Genomic DNA, 21,162 nt, shown 5'->3' with positions numbered 1-21,162 from the left:
TAGACCACTAAACGTAGTCTGTCTTAGCCTAAAAGTTCCCCTGAAAGCTATATACTATGGATCACCCTGCTGATATATGAAATATCAATGTAAAGCTTCCATCATAACAGCAACATGCAGGCCACCAGGGTATTGCAAATTGACAGACGAGTGCATACAGAACTTGGACAATGAATAAGGAAAACCAAAGAAATAATGTATTTTAATTATGGTGTTGGCGAAGAATATGGAATACTCATATACTAATGAGAATTAAGAAATCTGTTTTGGAAATGACAATGACCAGAGTTCATTTCATGTTTCATGTATTTTAGACATAATCGAAGGAGGGTCCAATCCCTGGAGAAGGACATCATGCGTGGTTAGAGGATCATCATAAAAGCATGAACATGCTCAACAATATGGATTGCCACAGTGAACTCAACGATGGATTAAACATAGAAAGGGCATCAGAAGGACTGTGAGGGAAAAAAAAATAAAAATAATAAAAAGAAGGACTGTGAGGGTGCCTTGAGATTGAGCATTGCTTCAATTGGTTGTACCTACGGTCCTTGTGGCTTGGAATCATCTCAATGCAGCCGAGCAGCAACAGCAACAAAATAAAACACCCTTGTAGAGAATGTTTCATGTGTGTGCTGTGTGAAGTTCAGTGCCCAGGATGTCATCTACGGGGTAACTAACAAGTTCCAGGACCGGTGTGGTTTTGTAAGGATCCAGCGATAGCTGTGCTCACCCGTACAAGCTCACAGAAGCAGAGTTAAGTCACAATTTTATTAAGGCGCAGAATTGCTTCAAAAGAAATGAAGCGGGTCCTTCTCTCAAAGTGAGAAGGAAACCTTAAGCATAGCTAAGATACTCTTCACTCTGGAGGAGAAGGGTATTCTAGTTTGAAAACTCCATTTTCAACGGGGCGAGGGTTGCTCAAATTAGTTGCTCAGTTCTTCCTTGAGTCTCTTAATTTTATCTCGGCTCCAGCTTTGGGTCAGCATACTTTCAGATTTATCTCTAGGTACTGTCTTGTGTTATGATGTTCACTGTGGCCTGGCTTCAAGGTTCAGGTATTGTAGCTACTAAGCCTGTTCTGACAGGAGCCTTTGCTCATTCTCCTAGTGGACAGTGCAGAAGCGACTATTCTGTCCCTGACATCCCAGAATTCAGGGTAAGCTTTGGGCTGGATTCCTGGGTGTACACATAGAATTTAAAGTAATAAGAATTCCTACTAGCAAAGATTGGCAATACATTGAAAAGGAACCTGAGGATCTAGTCTACGGCCACTTGGGCTCTTTGAAATTGAGATGAGCTAGCTGATCAGATTCCCCGGCACAATGCCTCTAAGGTAAGGTAATCTTGAGTACTACATTTCCCAGAATTCTCTCCGTCCCGTGGTTCCGGGTTAGCGCGGCCAATGAGGTCCCGCGAGATGTAGAAGGCGGAAGTGAAGCGGAAGCCATTACACTAGGGAGGCCGTAGCCGCAGGACACATGGGTAGGGGGCTTCACGGGCGCTGTGGGGCGCTTCTCCGCTTCTCTGCGGTAAACAGGGATCTTCCGTATGAACTTCTCGGCCCTTCGGCGGCGGGTTCCGGAACCTCTGCTTCCCCTGTTCTGCCCCAGTCGCGTAAGCTCCGCTTTACTCGCTTAACCCCTCATCTCCCGCGTTCCTAAGGATGTCCGGGGCTTCGAGGCAAGGAGGAGGAAGGGGGACCCGCAGCCAGCGGAGAGATGTGCTTTAGACGCTGGGGATCAGCGCTCGGAAACGCTGATGATGCGACGACCACGTCCGGCCTATGCAGTCAGGGATGTGAGGAAGCACTGGTCAAAGAACTGCCTTTGGGGTGGCGGCTGGGAAAGCCTGAAACCGCCCTTTGCCTTGCTCTCAGTTTCACCTCATGCTAAAAAGCCGCACCGATCTTTTTTTGTCTCCAGCAGCCTGCCAGACATGAGAGTTAATCTACGAATAGCTTGTGTTGGCTTTTATCTCCGAGCTTTTACCATTTATCCATTTCACCTTTTTAAAATTGGGAACTAGAACTTTCATGGAAAAAAACAAAAAAAGCACAACAGAAACTGATTCCGTATGAACGTGATACACAATAAAAACCCAAACCAAACTCAACGGCTGTGGAGTCGGTTTCCCGTCAGAGTGAATCTATGGGACAGTGGAACTTCAGACACTGTAACTCTACAAGATTCGAAGTTCTCATTTTTCTCCTGGCCCCAGGCTGGTGGTTTCGAACTGCTGACCTCAGGGTTCACAGCCCAATGTGTAACTACTACAGCACCAGGGCTCCTTAAACAATTAAAATGATACCAATGAAGTAAATTCACAACTCTGGTCAAACCCACTGCCATCGAGTCCTTTGGACTCACCCACCCTATGGGATTGCGCCTTTTAGGCTTCCTAGGCTGTAACTTTAATGGGAGCAGACAGCCTCATCCTTTTGCAGAGCCATTGGAGGCTCCCAACCGTTAACATTGTAGTTAACAGCCCAAGCTTCTGGACAGCGCTGCCAGGGCCCCTTGGGAACTAGGCCAAGATATTAAATCCCAGAAAGCTATGTACACCTTCCAATTCTGCATGCTCCTGATTTTCTTACGTGTGTTTTCCCAAAGATAAATGTACTATTTTTGACAGTCATTAGTGATGGGAAGAGCCTCTTTGGCATTGTGGTTATCATTTGGCTGCTAACCTTGAAGTCAGCAGGTCAAAACCACCAGCTGCTCCCCAAGAGAAAGATGAGGATTTCTACTCCAGGAAAGAGTTATGGCTTTGGAAACCTATAGACAATTCTATTCTTTTCTGTCACATTGTCATGAGTCAAAATCAACTCGATGGCAGTGAGTTTGCTTTTGTTTGTGCTTGAAATCACTTTCAAATTTATCCACATCAATTCACTTACAGTGAAAACATATGCCACAATTTACTTGCCCATTCTACTATAGGTGGGCATTTGCCCAATTAACACCTTCTCATTGAATAATGTTGCCATCAATATTTTTGTGTCGTGGTATCTGTGTCAATGAGTCTGTGCAGGGTTGGTATTCTGGTTCACAGAGTCTATTTTAACCGTTAAATTTAAACCGCAAATTAGTCACAATTGACACAATGGCAGAGAGTTTGAATTTGAGACATCTCAGAGTGATCTGTGGTGTGTCCAAGATGACTAGGACATCTTTACTGGAGCACACAGCCTCATCTTTCTTCTCAAGAGCGGCTGGTGGGTTTGAACCTAAGCAAAATGTTTTTCTTTCTTTTTTCCAAAATGTTTTTCTTTGGGTTGAGTGATTATGTGAGTAATGAATGTGTAGTTATAACTACAGTTATAACTATGGTTGTTGTTAGTTTTATTGCTTTTGATTTTTTTTATTCTAGTTTGATTTCCACACTTCAGAGCTTAATCCATCACAAAATGTTTTATGTGCATGATAATCGCCAAAGGTTCAAATTTATTTTTGTTTTTCCTCATATAATGCCACCCATAAATCATGTTTCACGTATTGTTTTCTCTTGGTCAATGTGATTATTCCTGTAGCAGTACAGGAGTACAAAGGTTTAATCAATTCAGTAATTTTTAAATTTAGAGATTTCTAAATATCTTAGAGACAAATTATGTACACCTAGCTATTCTTCTCAGGAACATTGTGACCGTTCCCTAGCCTTTTGTTCTTCCATATACATTTTTGTCAGCCTTACCAAGCTCTGCATCCCAGGATTTCCTTTCAAAATTATGTTGAATCAAATGATGAATCTCAAGGAAACGGCATTTCCCCCCCACTGAGTCTATTCATCTACATCTTCTATAATGTCTTTCAAGTTTGTAAGCATCTGCAGAAGGGATTTAAATTGTATTACTTGATTTATTATATTTTTAGGAATTTTGGTCTGCTAAGGCAGTGGTTATCAACCTTCCTTATGCTGCGACCCTTTACTACAGTTCATGTTGTGGTGACCCCCCCAACCATAACATTATTTTTGTGGCTACTTCATAACTGTAATTTTGCTACTATTTTAAGTCGGGCAACCCCTGCGAAAGGGTCATTCAACCCCCAAAGGGGTCACAACCCACTGGTTGAGAACCACTGTGCTAAGGGGTTCTGGTGGCATAGTGATGACAGTATAGGCTGCAGTCTGCAAGGTCTGCATTTCAAAAACACCAGGCCCTTCAAGGGAGAAAGATGGGACTTTCTACTGCCTTAATGAGTTACAGTTTTGGAAACCCACAGGGACAGTTCTGTGCTCTTGATAGGGCTGCTGTGAGTCAGGCTTGACTAGATGGCAGTGAGTTTGGTTTGGGTTTTTAAGGAGCCCTGGTGGTGTAGTGATTACAGGTTGGGCTGCTAACTGTGAGGTCAGCAGTTCAAAACCGCCAGCCCCTCTGAGGGAGAAGGAGGAGGCTTCCTATGCCTGTGAAAAGTTAGTCTCAGAAACCCACAACAACAGTTCTACCCAGCCCTGTCCCATTACCATGAGTCACAATTGACATGGTATTATCTAAGAAGTAGTACGTCTTTTTCTGCCTTATGTATTGAGTTTGGGTCTGGACAGGTGGCTGTAACCTGTTATTAATTCATTATGTTAATGTATGTGTTTGTTTGTTTTTTAATTTTCTTAGACAATATTCATCTGTATAAAATAACTACATATTTATATTTTCCCTTAACATCATACATATTTGCTATATTTTTATTTCAGGACAGGCAGGTTCTTCTGGTTTCATTGATTAGAATTTGGATTAGAAACTTTAGACAGTCTTATTTTCACTCTGATCTTAAAGGGAAATGATGCATCCTGGAGAATCCTCTACCCCCTTTGGGGTAAGATATATATAAAAAAAGATAGACATCTTCATTTTTTAAATGTATAGGTCATGACATTGACTAAATTCATCATATTGTGCTACAATCACCACTGTTTATTTGCAAAAGTTTACATCACCCCAAATACCTTTTTAAAAAATAATACTAAAATATATATGATCTTTATTAGAATAAAGACAGTTCCTTTCCTTGTTATCATTAGAGTTGGTCATTAGTGTAACTAAAAAATATATATGGAATCCCAAGGAAACCGTTAGTATTGTTAACTGAAAGCTTGGAAGTTCAAGTCTACCCAACGGACCTGGAAGGGGAGGGTTGGTGATCTACTACTGAAAATCAGTCACTGAAAGCCCATACCTATTACATAGTCATCAGTCAGCGTATACTGTGTAGAAACTGATGAAAAGAAATAGACATATCCCAGAAGACATCAGAAAGTTTATGGAATTGAAGGGCAATAGATTTTTCCAGGACCCACTTGAAGCCTATATGTGTATACCATACACAAACCAAAACAAATTAACCTGCTACCCTGTTTCCAAGGCTGCTAAAATGCGTGCTTTCCTTTGCTTTTTGTATGCTTTTGAACAGTTTTCTGGGTTTATGTCTTTCTTCCTTTATTGTGTCTGTTAAAGCTTAATTTGTCTGTGGGTCGAAATTCCCTCAAATCATTGTTTTGCCATTTCTTGATTGGTAGTTTGATATTAATAGGTTTATATGTAGATAGCCATTTCAGAACCAGGAAGACAGTCCATAGTCTTCTGGCTTCCATTGTTGCTGACAGAAATCAACTGTCAGCCTAATTAGTGCTCATGTTTGTAAAGTTGTTCATACAGCATGACCACCAGGTCAGCATCACTTGGCAACTTGTTAATGGCAATCTCCTAAAATTTTACATTTTTGGACCCATCCCAGATCTACTGAATCAAGCTCTGGGGCTATAGCCCAGCAGTGTAGGGATTTTGTTTGTTGGATTTTGTTTGGTGTTTTTTAGGTTGTGGTTGTTGTTTTTCTCCCTGGAGGACGGCGGGTAATTGTTTGAAATGTGATTTTTTAAAACCATACTCAGCTTGAAGGGTAATGTAGTTATGTTAATAGGGCAAAAATAACTTTGAGAAGAGGAGTGAAAATGGTTGCATTGGTAAATTGTGCTGTTTGAACATAAATAATTTTAAAAACACTCCATGTGATTCTCTTGCAATTTCAAGTATGAGAACCACTGCTTTAGAGATTTATCTGCAGTTCTTGGCCATTGATTTTCTCCGGTTTCACTATAACTGTGTCTAAGTGTGGATTGATTTATCTGCAGTCTCTATATCTTATCTCTCAAATGAAAAAATCAGAGTGCCTGTGTTTTGTAGTAATTGCTTATGCACCTTCCCCACTCTCCTCACTTCTTCTGGAGTGCTGTTTAGAAATAATGCAGCCCTATTCCTCAGTTTATCTTGACTCTTAAGTAGCTTTAGTACTTCGCATATCTTTGTTTCTTTGTGCCATTCGCAAGTTTATCCTCTAGCACAGTGTACAGATTTCAGCTCGCATAAATGCCACATACACAGTTTGTGAGAATATTTGTCAGCCCACCTCAAAAATACTCATTGAGTTGGACGTGGAAGAGATGTAGGCATGAGAATTATACAGAGCTCCCCAGCTGGATTATGCATTCATTTGGCTGCTCACCACAAGAGGAGACTTTCTGCTCCAGGGAAGGCTGAGAGCTCCAGAAATCCAAAGAGGCAGCCCTCTGTCCTGTAGGGTCACTATGCGTTGGAATCAATTCAGTGACAGTGAGTTTACTTTGTCCACAATCTGATGTTGATGCAGCTAGTCTGTGGGCACTGGGTAACACTCTTATGGGACAAATTCTCTTTCTGACTGTAATCTGCTGCTAAGTCTATTCATGTAGGTTTTTGGTTTTTACTTTCCATTTTTATTTCAACACTTGTCATTTTCCTTTTAGAAATTGTGATTTTTTTCCCCACAACCTCAGTGTTAATGCATTGCCAGGGCCACTGTTTGTTTGTTTTTTTAAGTGTTACCTATTTTATATTGTACTGTAAAGTCATTTTACGTGCGAGGTAGAATCAGGTTGCACCTTGAAAACACAAGTCTTAGTCTACCCATTTAGCCCTTGAGATATTTCATCTAATTCATCGAAAGCTTAAAAGATAAGGAGTATATAGAAATATTCAAGTGGGAATCAACTCAATGGCAGTGGGTTTGAGTGGGCATAACACACTTCTGGACTATCTGAGGAAATAGTACCTATTCCCCCAAAATAAGACAGTGTCTTATATTAATTTTTGCTCCCAAAGATGCACTAGGTCTTATTTTCAGGGGATGTCTTATTTTTCCATGAAGAAGAATACGGTACATATCTATTGTTGAACAACGAAAAAAGGAAATTTATTACCTGTATACAGTATGGTAGTAGTTGTCATCACAAACCAGCATAACCAGACAAACTGTGACTCCTACAATATCAAGAATTTCTTGTTACTCCTGCCCCGTGAGACTCACTGTCTAATTGTGAGTCAGCCAGTCTCAGTCAGGGCAGAGCGATCAGCAGGTGGCAGCTTGTCCTGGGGGCAGCATAGGCTCTCTAATTAAAAGAGACCTCACACTTCCTGTGTCCTCCGGCTGCACTGTGGCCAACAGTGAGCTGCGCAGCTGCGCCCACCACTACGGTCCAGAGTTACAGTAGCTTCCAGGGGGCCTTTCTATCGGAGAGGCCTTATTTTCAGGGAGAATGCCTTATATTTCAGCAAGAGGCAAAACTGTAAGTAGGTCTTATTTTCGGGGGATGTCTTACTTTCGGGGAAACATGGTAGTAGACAGTGTTCTCATAAGTTATTTTATCCGTCTTTTTGAACAACACTGATAAGAATAGTTTTATCAAGGGCAGAAATATCAGTGAAAGTAATAATCAGTCTTTCGATAACATTTTTAGAGATCTGCAGATTTTAACTATTCTGAGATAATGTTATAAAATTGAATGATGACCTCAAAATGTAATCATGTGCGAACAGTTTTAAAGGGTAACATTTGTTGTGTACCATCCCCTCTACTCCTGCACGGCCTCTTCCACCATCACCACCACCACCACCACCACCACCACCACGCCAAAAAAGAAAGAAAGAAAAAATGTAACTAGACAATCAAATCTTACATAATGTGAGAAGCAGGACTGGGACTCGGGTGAGAAGTTATTCTCAGCCCTGAATCTGGACACTTGTTTGCCGCTTCTTTGTCTAGTCCTTGATGAGAAGAAAATGATCCTAGTGTAAATAAGGCAAGGTTTGCAGAAATTGAAGCATGAAAGTGTTCTCCAGACAGACAGGCCTCTTTTGCTTTTGCTGTATTCAGTGTTGGACCCCCAGTGACTGGCATGGTGCCTGCAGAATAGGAAAACACTGCATGGAAGACGGGATAGATAACAAATGAATTAACCCACATTTATCTTCACACTGAGAAGGCCTAACGTGGCACTTCGGTAGAGTCACAAGGGAAGTTTTCTGTGGATTTGGGCAGTCTGGTAGTGTAGTGGGTTAAGCGTTGGGCAGTTAGAAACTACTAGCCACTCTGGGGGAGAAGGATGAAGTGTTCTACTCCTTTAGAGATACGGTCTTGGAAACATCCAAGTGCAGTTGTCTCCTGTCCTGTAGGATTGCTATGGGTCAGAATCAACGTGGTGGCAGTGAATTGGGATCCTCTCAGAAGGTTCTGGGAAACTAATGGTAATCCAGTTATTAAGACACAGCCTGCATTGAATGTTCCTGAGCTCCACTGTCCATCACAACCCCCATGGAGGGTCAGGGCCTAGATCATTTGGGTGTAACATTCACTGTATTAGGCCAGGTTTACTAGAAAAACAAATCCAGAGATACCATTACATGAGAGCTTTAGATCCAGAAGTAATTATATATCGATAAAACATCCCAGCCCAGTCCAACTCAAGCCCATAAATCTGATAATAGCCCATAAGTCCCTCTTCAGACTCATGCAACCATATGCAATGATACCGAATGCAGAAATATCGCAGACTGGTGGGTGCAAAGTTGTGTGGATCCAATGGCGGAGGTAACATCACAGAACTCTGACAACTTTCAGAGTGACCCGCAAGCAGAAGATGATAGCAGAGCGTGGTGGGCAGGGAGGTAGGGTGTATTGATTTTATCCTTCATAGCTAGAGCTATAATTGGTTTTTATGTGTTTGGTGCTTAAGGTTCAGATAGCGCTTCCTCATGTGGTTATCTAGTTTTCACAGCAATATTTACTGAAAACATCTTCGTCTCCCCACTGTGAACGACTGTACTGCCTTTATTATGGGTCAGATAACAGTTGGCAGCATGGTTTCTTGCTCTGATGCAGTGGCTGCTTCATAATAGGTCTTGGTAATTCAGTTAGCTTAGTATGCCCTCATTAATGCTTTAACTTATTGACCATTGGGCTTTTCACACATTGTTTAATTATTTTGGAAATTTCTTTAACAAAATTTTGTTTTGTTTTGAACCACTCTTTGTCACCATGACTTAATCTTGCTTCGTCTGAGTTTTAAATAAGAACCCTAGTGGCACAATGGTTAAGTGGCAGCAAATCTAAAGGTTGGCAGTTTGAGCCCACCTGTGACACTGCAGGAGAAGACCTGGGGACCTGATTCCATAAAGATAACAGAATTGGAAACCCTGTGGGACAGTTCTTCTTTGTCAGTGGGCCCATACCGTGAGTCAAAATAGACTAGACAATTCCTAAGATCAATATATTTTATATAAATAGAAAGATGCTGGCAATGACTATTGAGACCAGAAAACACTAAAGGAAGAGCAGATCTATGTGAGAAATTTTGTGGAGGCTGTTAGTTAGCAGTGGAAGTAGGATCTGGAGGTCAGATGTGGCCTTCATACTGGAGCACGGGTGTTAGATTTAAGAGTTGAAGTTAGGAATTGGATATAGATGCCTTGGCAGAACATTTATTAAAACCAACTCCAAACTCACTGCCATTTAGTCATTTCTGACTCAGAGCAACCCTATAGAACAGAATAGAACTGCCCCTGTGAGTTTCTGAGAGTAACTCTTTAAAGAAGTAGAAAGTCTCATCTTTCTCCCATGGAGCAGTTGACGGTTTTGAACTGCTGACCTAGTGGTTAGCAACCCAACATGTAACCCACTACAATACCAGGACTCCCCTGGCAGAACATAGAGCATGAACAGTTCCCTAGTTATTTAGGTCATTCATTTTTCTCAGTAGTGTTTTGTAGTTATATCTAGGTCTTACATAGGTTTCATTTGACCTACTTCTAGATATTTGATATATTTTATGCTGCCACAAGTAGAACTGTTGTTTTTTTTTTAAATAGAACTGTTTTAACATTTCATTTTTAATTCTCTTGATGAGGTGCCTTTTAAAGTCATAATTACTATAAAGTGCAATGAATGGTTATTTGCCAAAGTGGGGCAATACTAAGAATGTTTGAGGTCTAGAAAACAATAGTTGTCTTAGGGAGATTGGTTTGTTTAATACCCCTTACTGTAGACACCTTTGGAGTCAGTTATTGGAGTTTCCCAGGGGACCAAATGACTGACTGATACTTACATTCAGACAGGAGGCAGATGGTTAGGATTATTCAGGAGTTTTGTTCTCTTTTCTTTTACAGGGGTGATAATAGGCAGAAGAATGAAGGAATTTATTGAAGATATTTATGAATCACAGCTGGATAAGTGGAACAATGAGAAGAGGTAAGTTGGGAGCAAGGTTTTGGAAGAATGGGTGGCCTAGAATTCTCTCTGGTTGAAGAGTTAATGTGAGAAGAAGGTTGTGGGGGAGGTGTTTCTAGAGGGAAGATTTCTTGGTCATTATCTGGGCAGATTTCAGTGAAGACCAAGTCTGTGCTGTAGTCAAATGCATGTATAATTGGTGCGGAGTGGGGTGAGGCAGAGGGCTTTGGAGATGGGACCCTCCTACTTGAGGGTTTCCTAAATGATGGCAGGCAATGAGAACACAGTGTGCAAGAACATCTTTAATGAGTGTGGGAGTGCAACATAATTGCCCTTAGTGATAAAACCCTTGGAAAGAAGAACTACTGAAACTTAGTTGAGGTAGCCTAGGGACCACACCACACAAGCTGGAGGTTTTACTTAAGTAAAATGAAGGTCTCATATTAGACGATGCATGAAGATAAGATAAGAGAGATAGGACTAGTAGCCCCTATTATTATTTCAAGGAGCCCTTGGCACAGTGGTTAAGCATTCACCTGTTAACTGCAAGGTCAGCCATTTGAACCCACTAGCAGCTCCATGGGAAGATGTAGCAGTCTGCTTCCATAAAGATTACAACCTTGGAAACCCTATGAGGCAATTCCAACTCTGTACCTTAGATTCTAAATTAAAAAAATAACAATGACCTTACAGGACAAGGTAGAACTTCCCTTGTGGGTTTCTAAGACTACAACTCATTGTAGGAGTAGAAAGCCTTGTCTTTCTCCCAAGGGGCCACCTGGTAATTTCAAATGCCTGCCCATGATATTAACAGCCCAACTCATAACCACTAAACCACCAGGGTTCCAGCTTACAGGGTCGATATGAAGAGGAATCGACTTAGTGACTATTTTTTTAAGATCATTTTATTGGGGGGTCATAAAACTCATTACAATCCATACATCAATTCTATCAGACATATTTGTACATATATTGCCATCCTGCTTTTCTAGACACTGACTTTCTATAGAGCCTCTGGGATCAGCTCCTCTTTTTTCCCTCCTACCTCCCCCCCACCTTTTTTTTTTTTTTTTTAATTCTTTCTCTCATTTACTACAGATGCCTATTTATAGAGGAATGAGAAGAAGAGGAGCTTTCTGATTCCATGATTGTCCTGTTGTTGGGTAGATTTCTAGTCATTTTCACAGGATGGCAGCTCCTGGTCTGTCTCCCGTAACTGGTAAGTTCTTGAGGCACCACACTCCCTTAGAAGTCAGCGTACCTGACTTCCGTTCCACAGGAGAGTTACTCAGCTCATTGGGGTGCTCAGCTATACAGAGGGCTGTCCAGGGAGGTTCGAGGAGCGAGAGAGGGGGAGGAGCTAAGTCACAGGAGCCCCTGGAGGATTTGTGTTCAATTCAGGCCTTTGTGGATTTGGAAAAGGATGGCGTGTGTGTGCTTGGTATATGAGGGAGCAGATAATGAGTTACACCACAGATAATAAGTAACCCCACATTATCCTTTTACTGTTTTATTTAGATTTTTACTTTTTTTAATTATGAATTAGGTGACTATTGTTTTTCATAAACCTGAGCAAAGTAACAGTTTCACTTCTCAGAAATCCACTTTCTGAACCTTTAACCTGTGCCTGTATATCAGTCCTCACCACGCTGTCTTTTTGACTTTGCATGCCATAGGACTAGCCTGACATTCCCTGTGTGTGTGTGTGTGTGTGTGTGTGTGTGTGTGTTTATGTACATCTTTGTGTGTGTTGTAGGTATGAATGCTTATTGTTAGTGATTAGCAAGTGTTGACATATTGGACAGACTTTGTTTCTCTTGTCTCCTTTCTTCTCCACTAGTTGTGTCTACTCGGGACCCTGTTTGTCTCCAAGAATTGGAAATTCCTCTTTCTTCAAAAGACTGTTCGTGTCCCCAGAGTGTGGATCTGTATCCTTGCAGTGTCTTGGAGCCTCAAAGCCCCATGGGGGCTAGTTCAAAGGTACCCCAAGATATCAGGGTTCTTGCTTGTAGACAAAGAACTGCCCCAGAGGTCCCCACTATCATATGCTGAGGACTCCATTCAATTCTCCATCCAGGAGAATGACACTTAATCAGGGTGCAAGAGGAAGAGCCCAGGAATATCATGAAGATATCCTGGACTCAAGAAAGGGGAAATAACTTATGTACAAAGAGCTTGTATAATGCTCAGGCCCACGCTGGATATTAGAGGCAGAGCCAGAAGCTCTTGGGTCATGCTAGAAGTGGAAATGGAAATTTAGTTTTGTGTCAGAGGTGCATCTGAAGTAATGAAATAGGACAAGATCACCACATGGGGAAGAGAAAATTTCTGAGTACCGAGTTGTAGAATAAAACCAAAGATTACAGAACCCTGTCTGAAAACCCTTCATGTTAGGTCTCTCATGCCATATCATTAGCCTCAGCTATTTTTCCTGTGAACATTGGTAGGCTGGCTTCTCATTGACCCAGTATGTGATATTTTAGGAGTCGGTGACTTTCCAGGATGTTGCTGTAGACTTTACTGAGAAAGAGTGGCCTTTGCTGGATTCTTCTCAGAGAAAACTGTATAAAGATGTGATGCTGGAAAATTATAGCAACCTCACTTCAGTGGGTAAGGCTGGTGTCATTTCTATATTTATTGAGTGATTTCTTATGGAACTTACTATGACCCAGGACCATTGTGAGGATTCAGAACATAATTATAAAGAAGCGGGACTGGTTCCTATCCCTGGTGTCTCACCATAGATACTGAACCCTGTCCATTGTGTACGCTTGGAAGGTTTTCACTTGTGTGTGAGCTTGAACATGGGTTTCTGAGTTAAGAAACCCCCATTCTTTTAGAAGACTAAATGTGTGGGTAGTTACAGTTTTTTGTTTTTTATGAAAGATCTTTGCTGTATTTCTTTTAGAAATTTACCATCACCATTTTGCTGCTCCCAAATCAAATTTGTCCATCTGCACTGTTGATTCTAGTGTGATGGAAAGGTTTGTCCTCTGGTTCATTTCCACTCAACATGTGTCTTTCCCTCTGAATAGGATATCAGCTTGGCAAGCCCAGTCTTATTTCGCACTTGGAGCAAGAAGAGGAACTTAGGACTGAAGAGAGGAGAATTCATCAAGCCACCTGTCCAGGTGAGCGCCAGGCAAATGGAATGTGTTCTTTTGGGTATCAGCTGTATTCAGTGATTTGGTGAGATACATTATCAACCAGGAAATTCAAAAGTGCTTCTTTTGCTGTCCCTGTATTCTCTTAGAAGTACCATGGTCTCATTGTCCCTTCACCTTTATAGTTGATGTTTTTGGCTCAGTCTTTCATACTTTACATTTCTGATCACACTGTCTTTCATCAGTGCCAAACTTTGAAGAATCTTAATGAATTTAAATTTCTAGTCCTTTTATTACACTTCAACCTGAAGAAAACAAAAATCCTCACACCAAGAATAATAAACAATATAGCACTGTAAATGAAGAAAAGGAATTATCCAGGAAGTAACAATTACCCATAGAAGTAACAATCAATAAATAAAATCTTGTTGCATTGGACAGATCTGCTGAAAAGACTTCTTATTGAAAGACAAATATGTCATTTTGGGAATTAAGGTGCCCCTCACCCAAGACTTGGGATTTTATGTCACATCATATGTATACAAATCTGGACATTGACTAAGGAAAACCAGAGGAGTATTGTTTTGAGTTATGGTGTTGGTGAAGTCTATTGATTATACCAGGGAGTGCCAATGAATGAGTACCTCTGTCTTAGATAAAGTACAGCTGGAATGCTCAGATGCAGAGATGATGAGACTTTATCTCACATCCTTTGGACATGATTTCAGGAAGGACCACTCTCTAGAGAAGGTCACCATGCATAGTGGGTCGAAGGTCAGTGAAAAGGAGAATATCTGTCAACATGATAGCTAGACACAGTGAGTGGCTTTAACAATACTTGTGAGGTGATGCACTGTCAGGCAGTAGTCATTCTATTATAAGAGGGATTACTGTGAGTTAATTTGATGATATCTAACACTAATAAAATCCTTGCATAGTGATTAAATACTCAGCTGTTAACCCAAAAGTCTGCAGTTCAAACCCATTAACCATTCTATGGGAGATATTATTTAGATATCTGCTTCCATAAAGATTACTGTCTTGAGAACCCTACTACTGAATCCTACATGGTTGTCAAGAGTTGGAATCAGCTTGATAGCACTAAACATAAATCTCACACAGCTAAATGCTTACAGTCCTTTTTGCTCATGTTTTTGTGTGACTTTGTTTCCCTTGCACATTAATTCTTCATGTTTTTGGTTGTATTTGTCACACACACACACACACACACACACACACACACACACGCACCTAAAATAAACATTTGTTTTGGCACCATCCTAATGTTTTTATTTCCTGGCAATTTAATATTTTTTTCATTTTGTTTCAGATTGGGAGATGACATCTAAAACAAGATGGTCAATTCTTATGGAAGATATTTTTGGGAAGGAAACCTCCAATGGCATGACAGTGGTAAGAAATTCTTAGGATAATTATTCCTGATCTTCCACATTAGGAGAAGATTGAGACTGTCTTAAGCTAGACAAGCAAGTCAAAAGCTAAGAAAGTCCATGGAAGCAAGTGGTATACCCTAGGAAGAAATAGTATCTCAGAGACAATCTTATAAGCTTAGGGGAAAAAACCTAAATGTAGTCCACACTTCTTCAGTTTGAGCTCTAATGAGCAGTTACTTCCATAACCATGCCTTCAGGTATTAAGCATTTGCCTTGAACAATTTTGAACAGTTACCAAATTTTTATAATTTTACCAAGTTGTAAAAAGCCTTGCCGACTTACCGTATATACTGAAGTATAAGCCGACCTAAATATCAGCCTAGGCACCTAATTTTACCACAAAAACTGTATTATAATGTGCTGGAAAACTTGTCTTATACACAAGTATATATGGTAGCTAATGTGGCAGACCCTTATATCATAGCATTGACTTGTTTCAATTGATAGGTCACAGATGGAACAGGAACAGAACATTTGCTCTGTCGATGATGGCTGTTTTTAGTCTTCATTCATAGAGGAAATTCTAGAGCAAATATTCTGTAAATATGTTTCCTTCCTGTTCATATCAGTTTATGTGGAGAGAACTTTTATAAATTTGATGAATATTGGGATGTTTTACTCAGCACTCATTGCTTTAATCAACAGGAAAGAACTGGACTTGGTGAGAAACCCACTGAATATGCTCACTTTCTTGATGTCTTCAGCATGGAGGCTCACATCACCCAGCAGATGGGACGGCACAATGGGAAAAGGCCCTATCACCGCCATAACTATGGGGCAGGCTTCAGGGACAGATCACATCTCACTGAACACATGAGTATTTGCAGTGGAAGAAATATGTATGAATGCCATCATTGCCCAAAAGCCTTCACCACAAGGTCTTCGCTCACCCGCCACAAGAGGATTCACACTGGAGAGAAGCCCTATGAATGCAGTGCCTGTGGGAAAGCCTTCAATGATCCATCAGCTCTTCGAAGTCATGTGCGAACTCACACCAAAGAGAAGCCCTTTGACTGCAGTCAGTGTGGAAATGCATTTCGCACACTCTCCTCTCTGAAGATACACATGCGAATACACACCGGGGAGAGGCCTTATGAGTGTGACCAGTGTGGGAAAGCCTATGGCAGAAGCTGCCACCTTACTGCACACAAGAGGACGCACACTGGAGAGAGACCCTATGAGTGTCATGACTGTGGGAAAGCTTTCCAGCATCCTTCACACCTTAAAGAACATGTCCGGAATCACACTGGTGAGAAGCCCTATGAGTGCACACAGTGTGGCAAAGCGTTCCGCTGGAAGTCTAACTTTAACTTGCACAAGAAAAACCACATGATAGTGAAAACATATGAATGTAAAGAATGTGGGAAAGCTTTTGGGGATCTCCTATCACGAAGAAAACATATGCGAATTCATATTGTCAAGAAACCTGTTATCTGTAGACAATGTGGAAAAGCCTTCAGAAACCAGTCAATCCTTAAGACACACATGAATTCCCACACTGGGGAGAAGCCATATGGGTGTGACCTATGTGGGAAAGCCTTCAGTGCAAGTTCAAATCTCACAGCACACAGGAAAATACATACCCAAGAGCGGCGCTATGAATGTGCCACCTGTGGGAAGGTCTTCAGTGATTATTTATCGCGAAGGAGGCACATGAGTATTCATCTTGTAAAGAAACGGGTTGAATGCAGACAGTGTGGAAAAGCCTTTAGAAACCAATCCACCCTTAACACACACATGAGAACTCACACAGGAGAGAAACCATACGAGTGTGATCATTGTGGGAAAGCCTTCAGCATAGGCTCCAACCTTAATGTGCACCGGAGAATACACACTGGGGAGAAGCCGTACGAATGCCTTGCCTGTGGGAAAGCCTTCAGTGACCATTCATCCCTCAGGAGTCATGTGAAAACACACCGGGGAGAGAAGTTATTTGTATCTTCAATGTGGAAGAGGCTTCAGTGAACATGCCTTTTTAAAGAGAAGTAGAGTCCAGGCTGGAGAGGAACCTTGTAGATATAAAATTGGTCGTAAAAGCTTTGTGGGCTCTCAGTTTATTGGAGTAAAAGAAAGGAGAAACCTAGTATGCATAATGACTGGAAGGTTTGGGTTGTGTCTTACCAATTGGGAGACCTGTGAGAACTGGTGCTGGGAGAAAATGTACATCTGTGATGCAGAGGAGCCTTTAGTGAACATTCATCTCTTAACAAAAAGAAGGACATGGAGAGAACCTCTCACTTGGTACCTAATGTGAAAATGTTTTAGCCACCACCTTGTAACCATTTGGGTATTAGAGTAACACACTAGGAGAAATGAAAGTCATCTTAAATTTAACAACTGGGAAATCTTTATTGGTCTTACACTGTATTCCTCAGGAAAGTGAATACCCTAAATACACACAGAGAGACATAAAGTAAGGACTGTGGGAAAATCTACAGCAAGGGTCTATAAACTGTGACCTTGCCCTGATTTATATGGCCTATAAACTTAGAATAGTTTTTACATTTTTAAAGAAGAATATTTGAAAGAGGCCATGTGTGGCTTACGACACCTGAGATAGTTGTTATCTGGCCTTTATGGAAAAAAACTTTGCCAATCCTTGGTCTGTGGCTGTGCTTCTCTCCACATAAGGTGATGCTATGGTGTAGAAAATAGTGGGTAATGTTTAGAGGTGTTTGGGGTTGTTAAATTGGGAAATGGTGAGGAGATCTGCTACTGGTATCTTGTGGAAAGGCCTCAAGGATGCTATTCCACAATGCACAAGATGTCCCTCAGTGCTGAGAATGGTTAAGCACTCCACAACCTAAAGGTTGCATTCAAATCCACCCAGAGGTTCCTCAGAAGACAGGTCTGGTGCTATGCTTCTGAAAGATCAAAGCCTCAAAACCCCTAGAAGCACTGATTCTCTGCACCTATAGGGTCGCCATGATTTTGAATTGAATCAAAAGCAACTAACAGTAATAATACATAGAATCCCCCTCCCTGACCCCACCCACCCAGCAAAGAATTATCCACCACAAAATGGCAATATTTACGTGGCGAAACCTTGGTCTACAGTAATTCCTCAGTTTTTATAACATGAGTGCTCACACAAGGCACTTTATAAACGTCAGTATAATCATTGTTCCTTTTACAGGCAACTGCAGATAATCTGTATGGTTATAGTTAATGTGGCTTTCAGCCAAAGCGTCTCAATTCTTGTGCAGATGAGAGTTCATACTAGGAGACAGTAAATTTTCCATTGAATGAGATCCCCTTTATTGGTCTTATATCATGAAAATGGGCCTTTGGCTTGTTAGATATTTTTGGTCTTTAAGGTTATGTTCATTTAAACAACCCTTAAGCCTAATCACAAAAGGTTTGTACATAGTATTTTTATTATAACTTCACTGTTGACATGTTTAATCCCCTTCTTGATAACTTAATTGACTAGTGGAATATTCAGAAATGTGTTATGTGCAAGCTTACCTCAGAAATAGTATGGGTGCAGTTCCAAACCCCTGCAATAGAGTAAATGTTGCAATAAAGCAAGTCAAAACTCATATTTGGGTCTCCCAATGCATACAAGTTATGTTTACATTATACATAGTATACTCCATTAAGTGTGGTAGCATTATGAGAAAGTTTGGAATATTGTGAGACATACCACAATTTGAACCAGACAACATGTACACTTGGATGTTGGGCAAATGGCACTAATAGACTTACTTGACATGAACTGTGTAGCATGTGGGTATATTTAGTGCCTGATATTGGTATCTAAAGGCACTGATGAAAGCATAATGTTTATTACATCACATGTACCCTCTGGTTCATTTGTTTCCCATATAGCCAACAATGGCATATACTGTCTAGTTTCCCCAGTACTCACATCTTCCATATCAAGATATCTACTATTTGTCAGGTAAATAAACTATACTATTTTTAAATTTCCATCTTACAGGTTCTCTTGCACCCCATATAGTATTCATCTGTCCCAGTCTAGGCGATTGACAAACGGGTCACTGTATGGGCTTCTGCGTAAGTTTTTGAAAAGGGATCAGTTTTACCAGGAATCGTCTCTCTCAATGTCTTTTCTTTTTTTAAATCTTTGACTCTTTACTCCCAAACCTGAAAAGAGATCCAATAGCTAGTGTTGAAGGATCTGTCACGTGACCATCAGGATGAACACACTGGCTAAAGAGCGCACTGCAGGAAAGTCACAATGACTGTCCTCCCCAGTAGTTTCTTTGGCTATATGCACTAGCCCTAGACCTATAATTTCTGGTTCCCTCTTACATTAGGGGGGGTGGGGTGGGGTGGTAAACTGATGACAGCTTTCAGCTGTTGTGGCAGCTGTTATTTTTTATTTTGCTTATCTGGGGTTGTTCTATACACCCATTTATGCAGTTCTTAACAAATAAACTTGGCCATTGATTAGCTATTACAACTGTTCCATATGTGGATATGAACTGCATAAACATTAATTTTTGGATTTTTTAAAACCTTGTCGAGACAGTTCTGACTAAGAGGCCCAATAGGACAGAGTAGAACTTTCTCAAATGGTTTTCCAAAGCTGAGCTTTATAGAATCAGACTGCGACATTTTTGAAGTTTGTAAGTTGAACTGCTAACCATTCTCAACAGTCAAGTGCTTAACTACTTACCACCAGTACACCTTAATTGGTCAGGGATTTTTTTTTTAATTATTCCTTAAATTAACCTTTTAGATTGTACTTCAAATCTTTATTGATATCTGAGTTCATTATGTTCTTTGCCTATTGTTTGCTTATAGGTGTATCAGTCTTGACAAAAGTTCTGGATCCAAACAACATCTCCATTTTGTTTATGAGAATGTAAGAAAGTTTAAGTTCAGTAGCTTGAAAGCAACCTGTTAGCAAGTAGTAGTACTTGGATTTGAACCCAGGTGTCTGGCTTCATAGTCTTTAATTCTTTTATGCCACACACTATTCTTCTGTACCTTGCATCTATAGCATTGAATCAGTTTAGTAGTCAGGTTGCCCTACATTCCAATTGGGTTTCTGGTGCTTAATGAGCAAATAAATACATTGTATGGCAGATGGTGGGAAATGCACTGGAGGAAAACTAAGATTGATTGTGATGATGTGGTCTAGAGCTTCCAGAGGCAGGGAAAGGCTTTCCGTTATAGAAGGATTTAGAAGAAATCTATGTAAGTGAGTGAATTGTTTTAATGTAACAATCAGGAAGAGCAACCTTGTGTGTTAGTCTGGGTAGACTAAAGAAACAAATTCACAAACACGGTATGTATATAAGAAAGAAGTTTGTATACAAGAGCAATTGGATATTGAGAAAACATCCCAGCTCAGTCCAGATCAAGTCTATAAGTCTGATATTAGCCCATATGCCCAATACCAATCTATAAATTCCTATTTAGACTTATGAAACACATATGATGATGCCTCCACCCGTTTATTCTTAATCCCTCAAGTCCCAAATTGATACCAGATTATGTAATTACCACACCTTGATTGTCCAAAGGCCACAAAAAACTGCTGTGCTTATGTCTTAGTTTCTTAATACTGCTAAACTCGAAGTACCATAAATGAAAGTGGCTATAATGAACAAATCTTATTTCCTCAAATGTGAAGGACACTAGAAGTTTGGATTAAAGGTTCTACCTCTAGCAGAATGTGCTCAGTTACCTCTCGAGGAAAATCATGGTCACCTCTTACTCCCTCCTTACAAAGATATCTGATATTTCACCTTTCTATTTTACATATTATCTATCACCATCTATTCACCATATGTTTTACATATTATCAACATTTATTGGCAGTAAGGAACACTGATGTTTGATGTCAGATTAATTCTGACAATAATGATTATGATTATGTCTTGGCTGGGTTATGGTTCTCAGTGGTTAGATAGTTTGGTTTTTTTAATCATTTTATTGGGGGCTCATACAACTCACCACAATCCATACATACTTCCACTGTGTTAAGCACACCAGTACATTCGTTGCCATCATCATTCTCAAAACATTTGCCTTCCACTTAAGCCCTTAATATTGACTTCTAATTTCCCCCCTCCCCACTCCTCCCTCCTTCACGAA

At 40.6% G+C, this 21,162-nt stretch overlaps 1 protein-coding gene across 1 annotated transcript; it reads left to right on the top strand.

Moving 5' to 3' along the window:
- Positions 1-1,472: 1,472 nt before the first annotated feature.
- ZNF317 (zinc finger protein 317) lies at positions 1,473-17,127 on the top strand. Its single transcript, XM_045300163.1, has 8 exons — positions 1,473-1,617; positions 10,472-10,553; positions 11,631-11,751; positions 12,373-12,512; positions 13,016-13,142; positions 13,568-13,663; positions 14,967-15,049; positions 15,736-17,127. Exons 3-8 carry the CDS (start codon positions 11,721-11,723, stop codon positions 17,053-17,055), a joined length of 1,797 nt encoding a protein of 598 aa, XP_045156098.1. The 5' UTR covers positions 1,473-1,617; positions 10,472-10,553; positions 11,631-11,720; the 3' UTR covers positions 17,056-17,127.
- Positions 17,128-21,162: the final 4,035 nt, after the last annotated feature.

Source organism: Echinops telfairi, unplaced genomic scaffold (genome assembly GCF_000313985.2).
Source record: "Echinops telfairi isolate 266 unplaced genomic scaffold, ASM31398v2 ScPeMD7_7459;HRSCAF=8497, whole genome shotgun sequence".
Classification (NCBI taxonomy): domain Eukaryota; kingdom Metazoa; phylum Chordata; class Mammalia; order Afrosoricida; family Tenrecidae; genus Echinops; species Echinops telfairi.
Note: the sequence above shows the minus strand (reverse complement) of the source record. Positions and strands in the feature narration are given on the sequence as shown.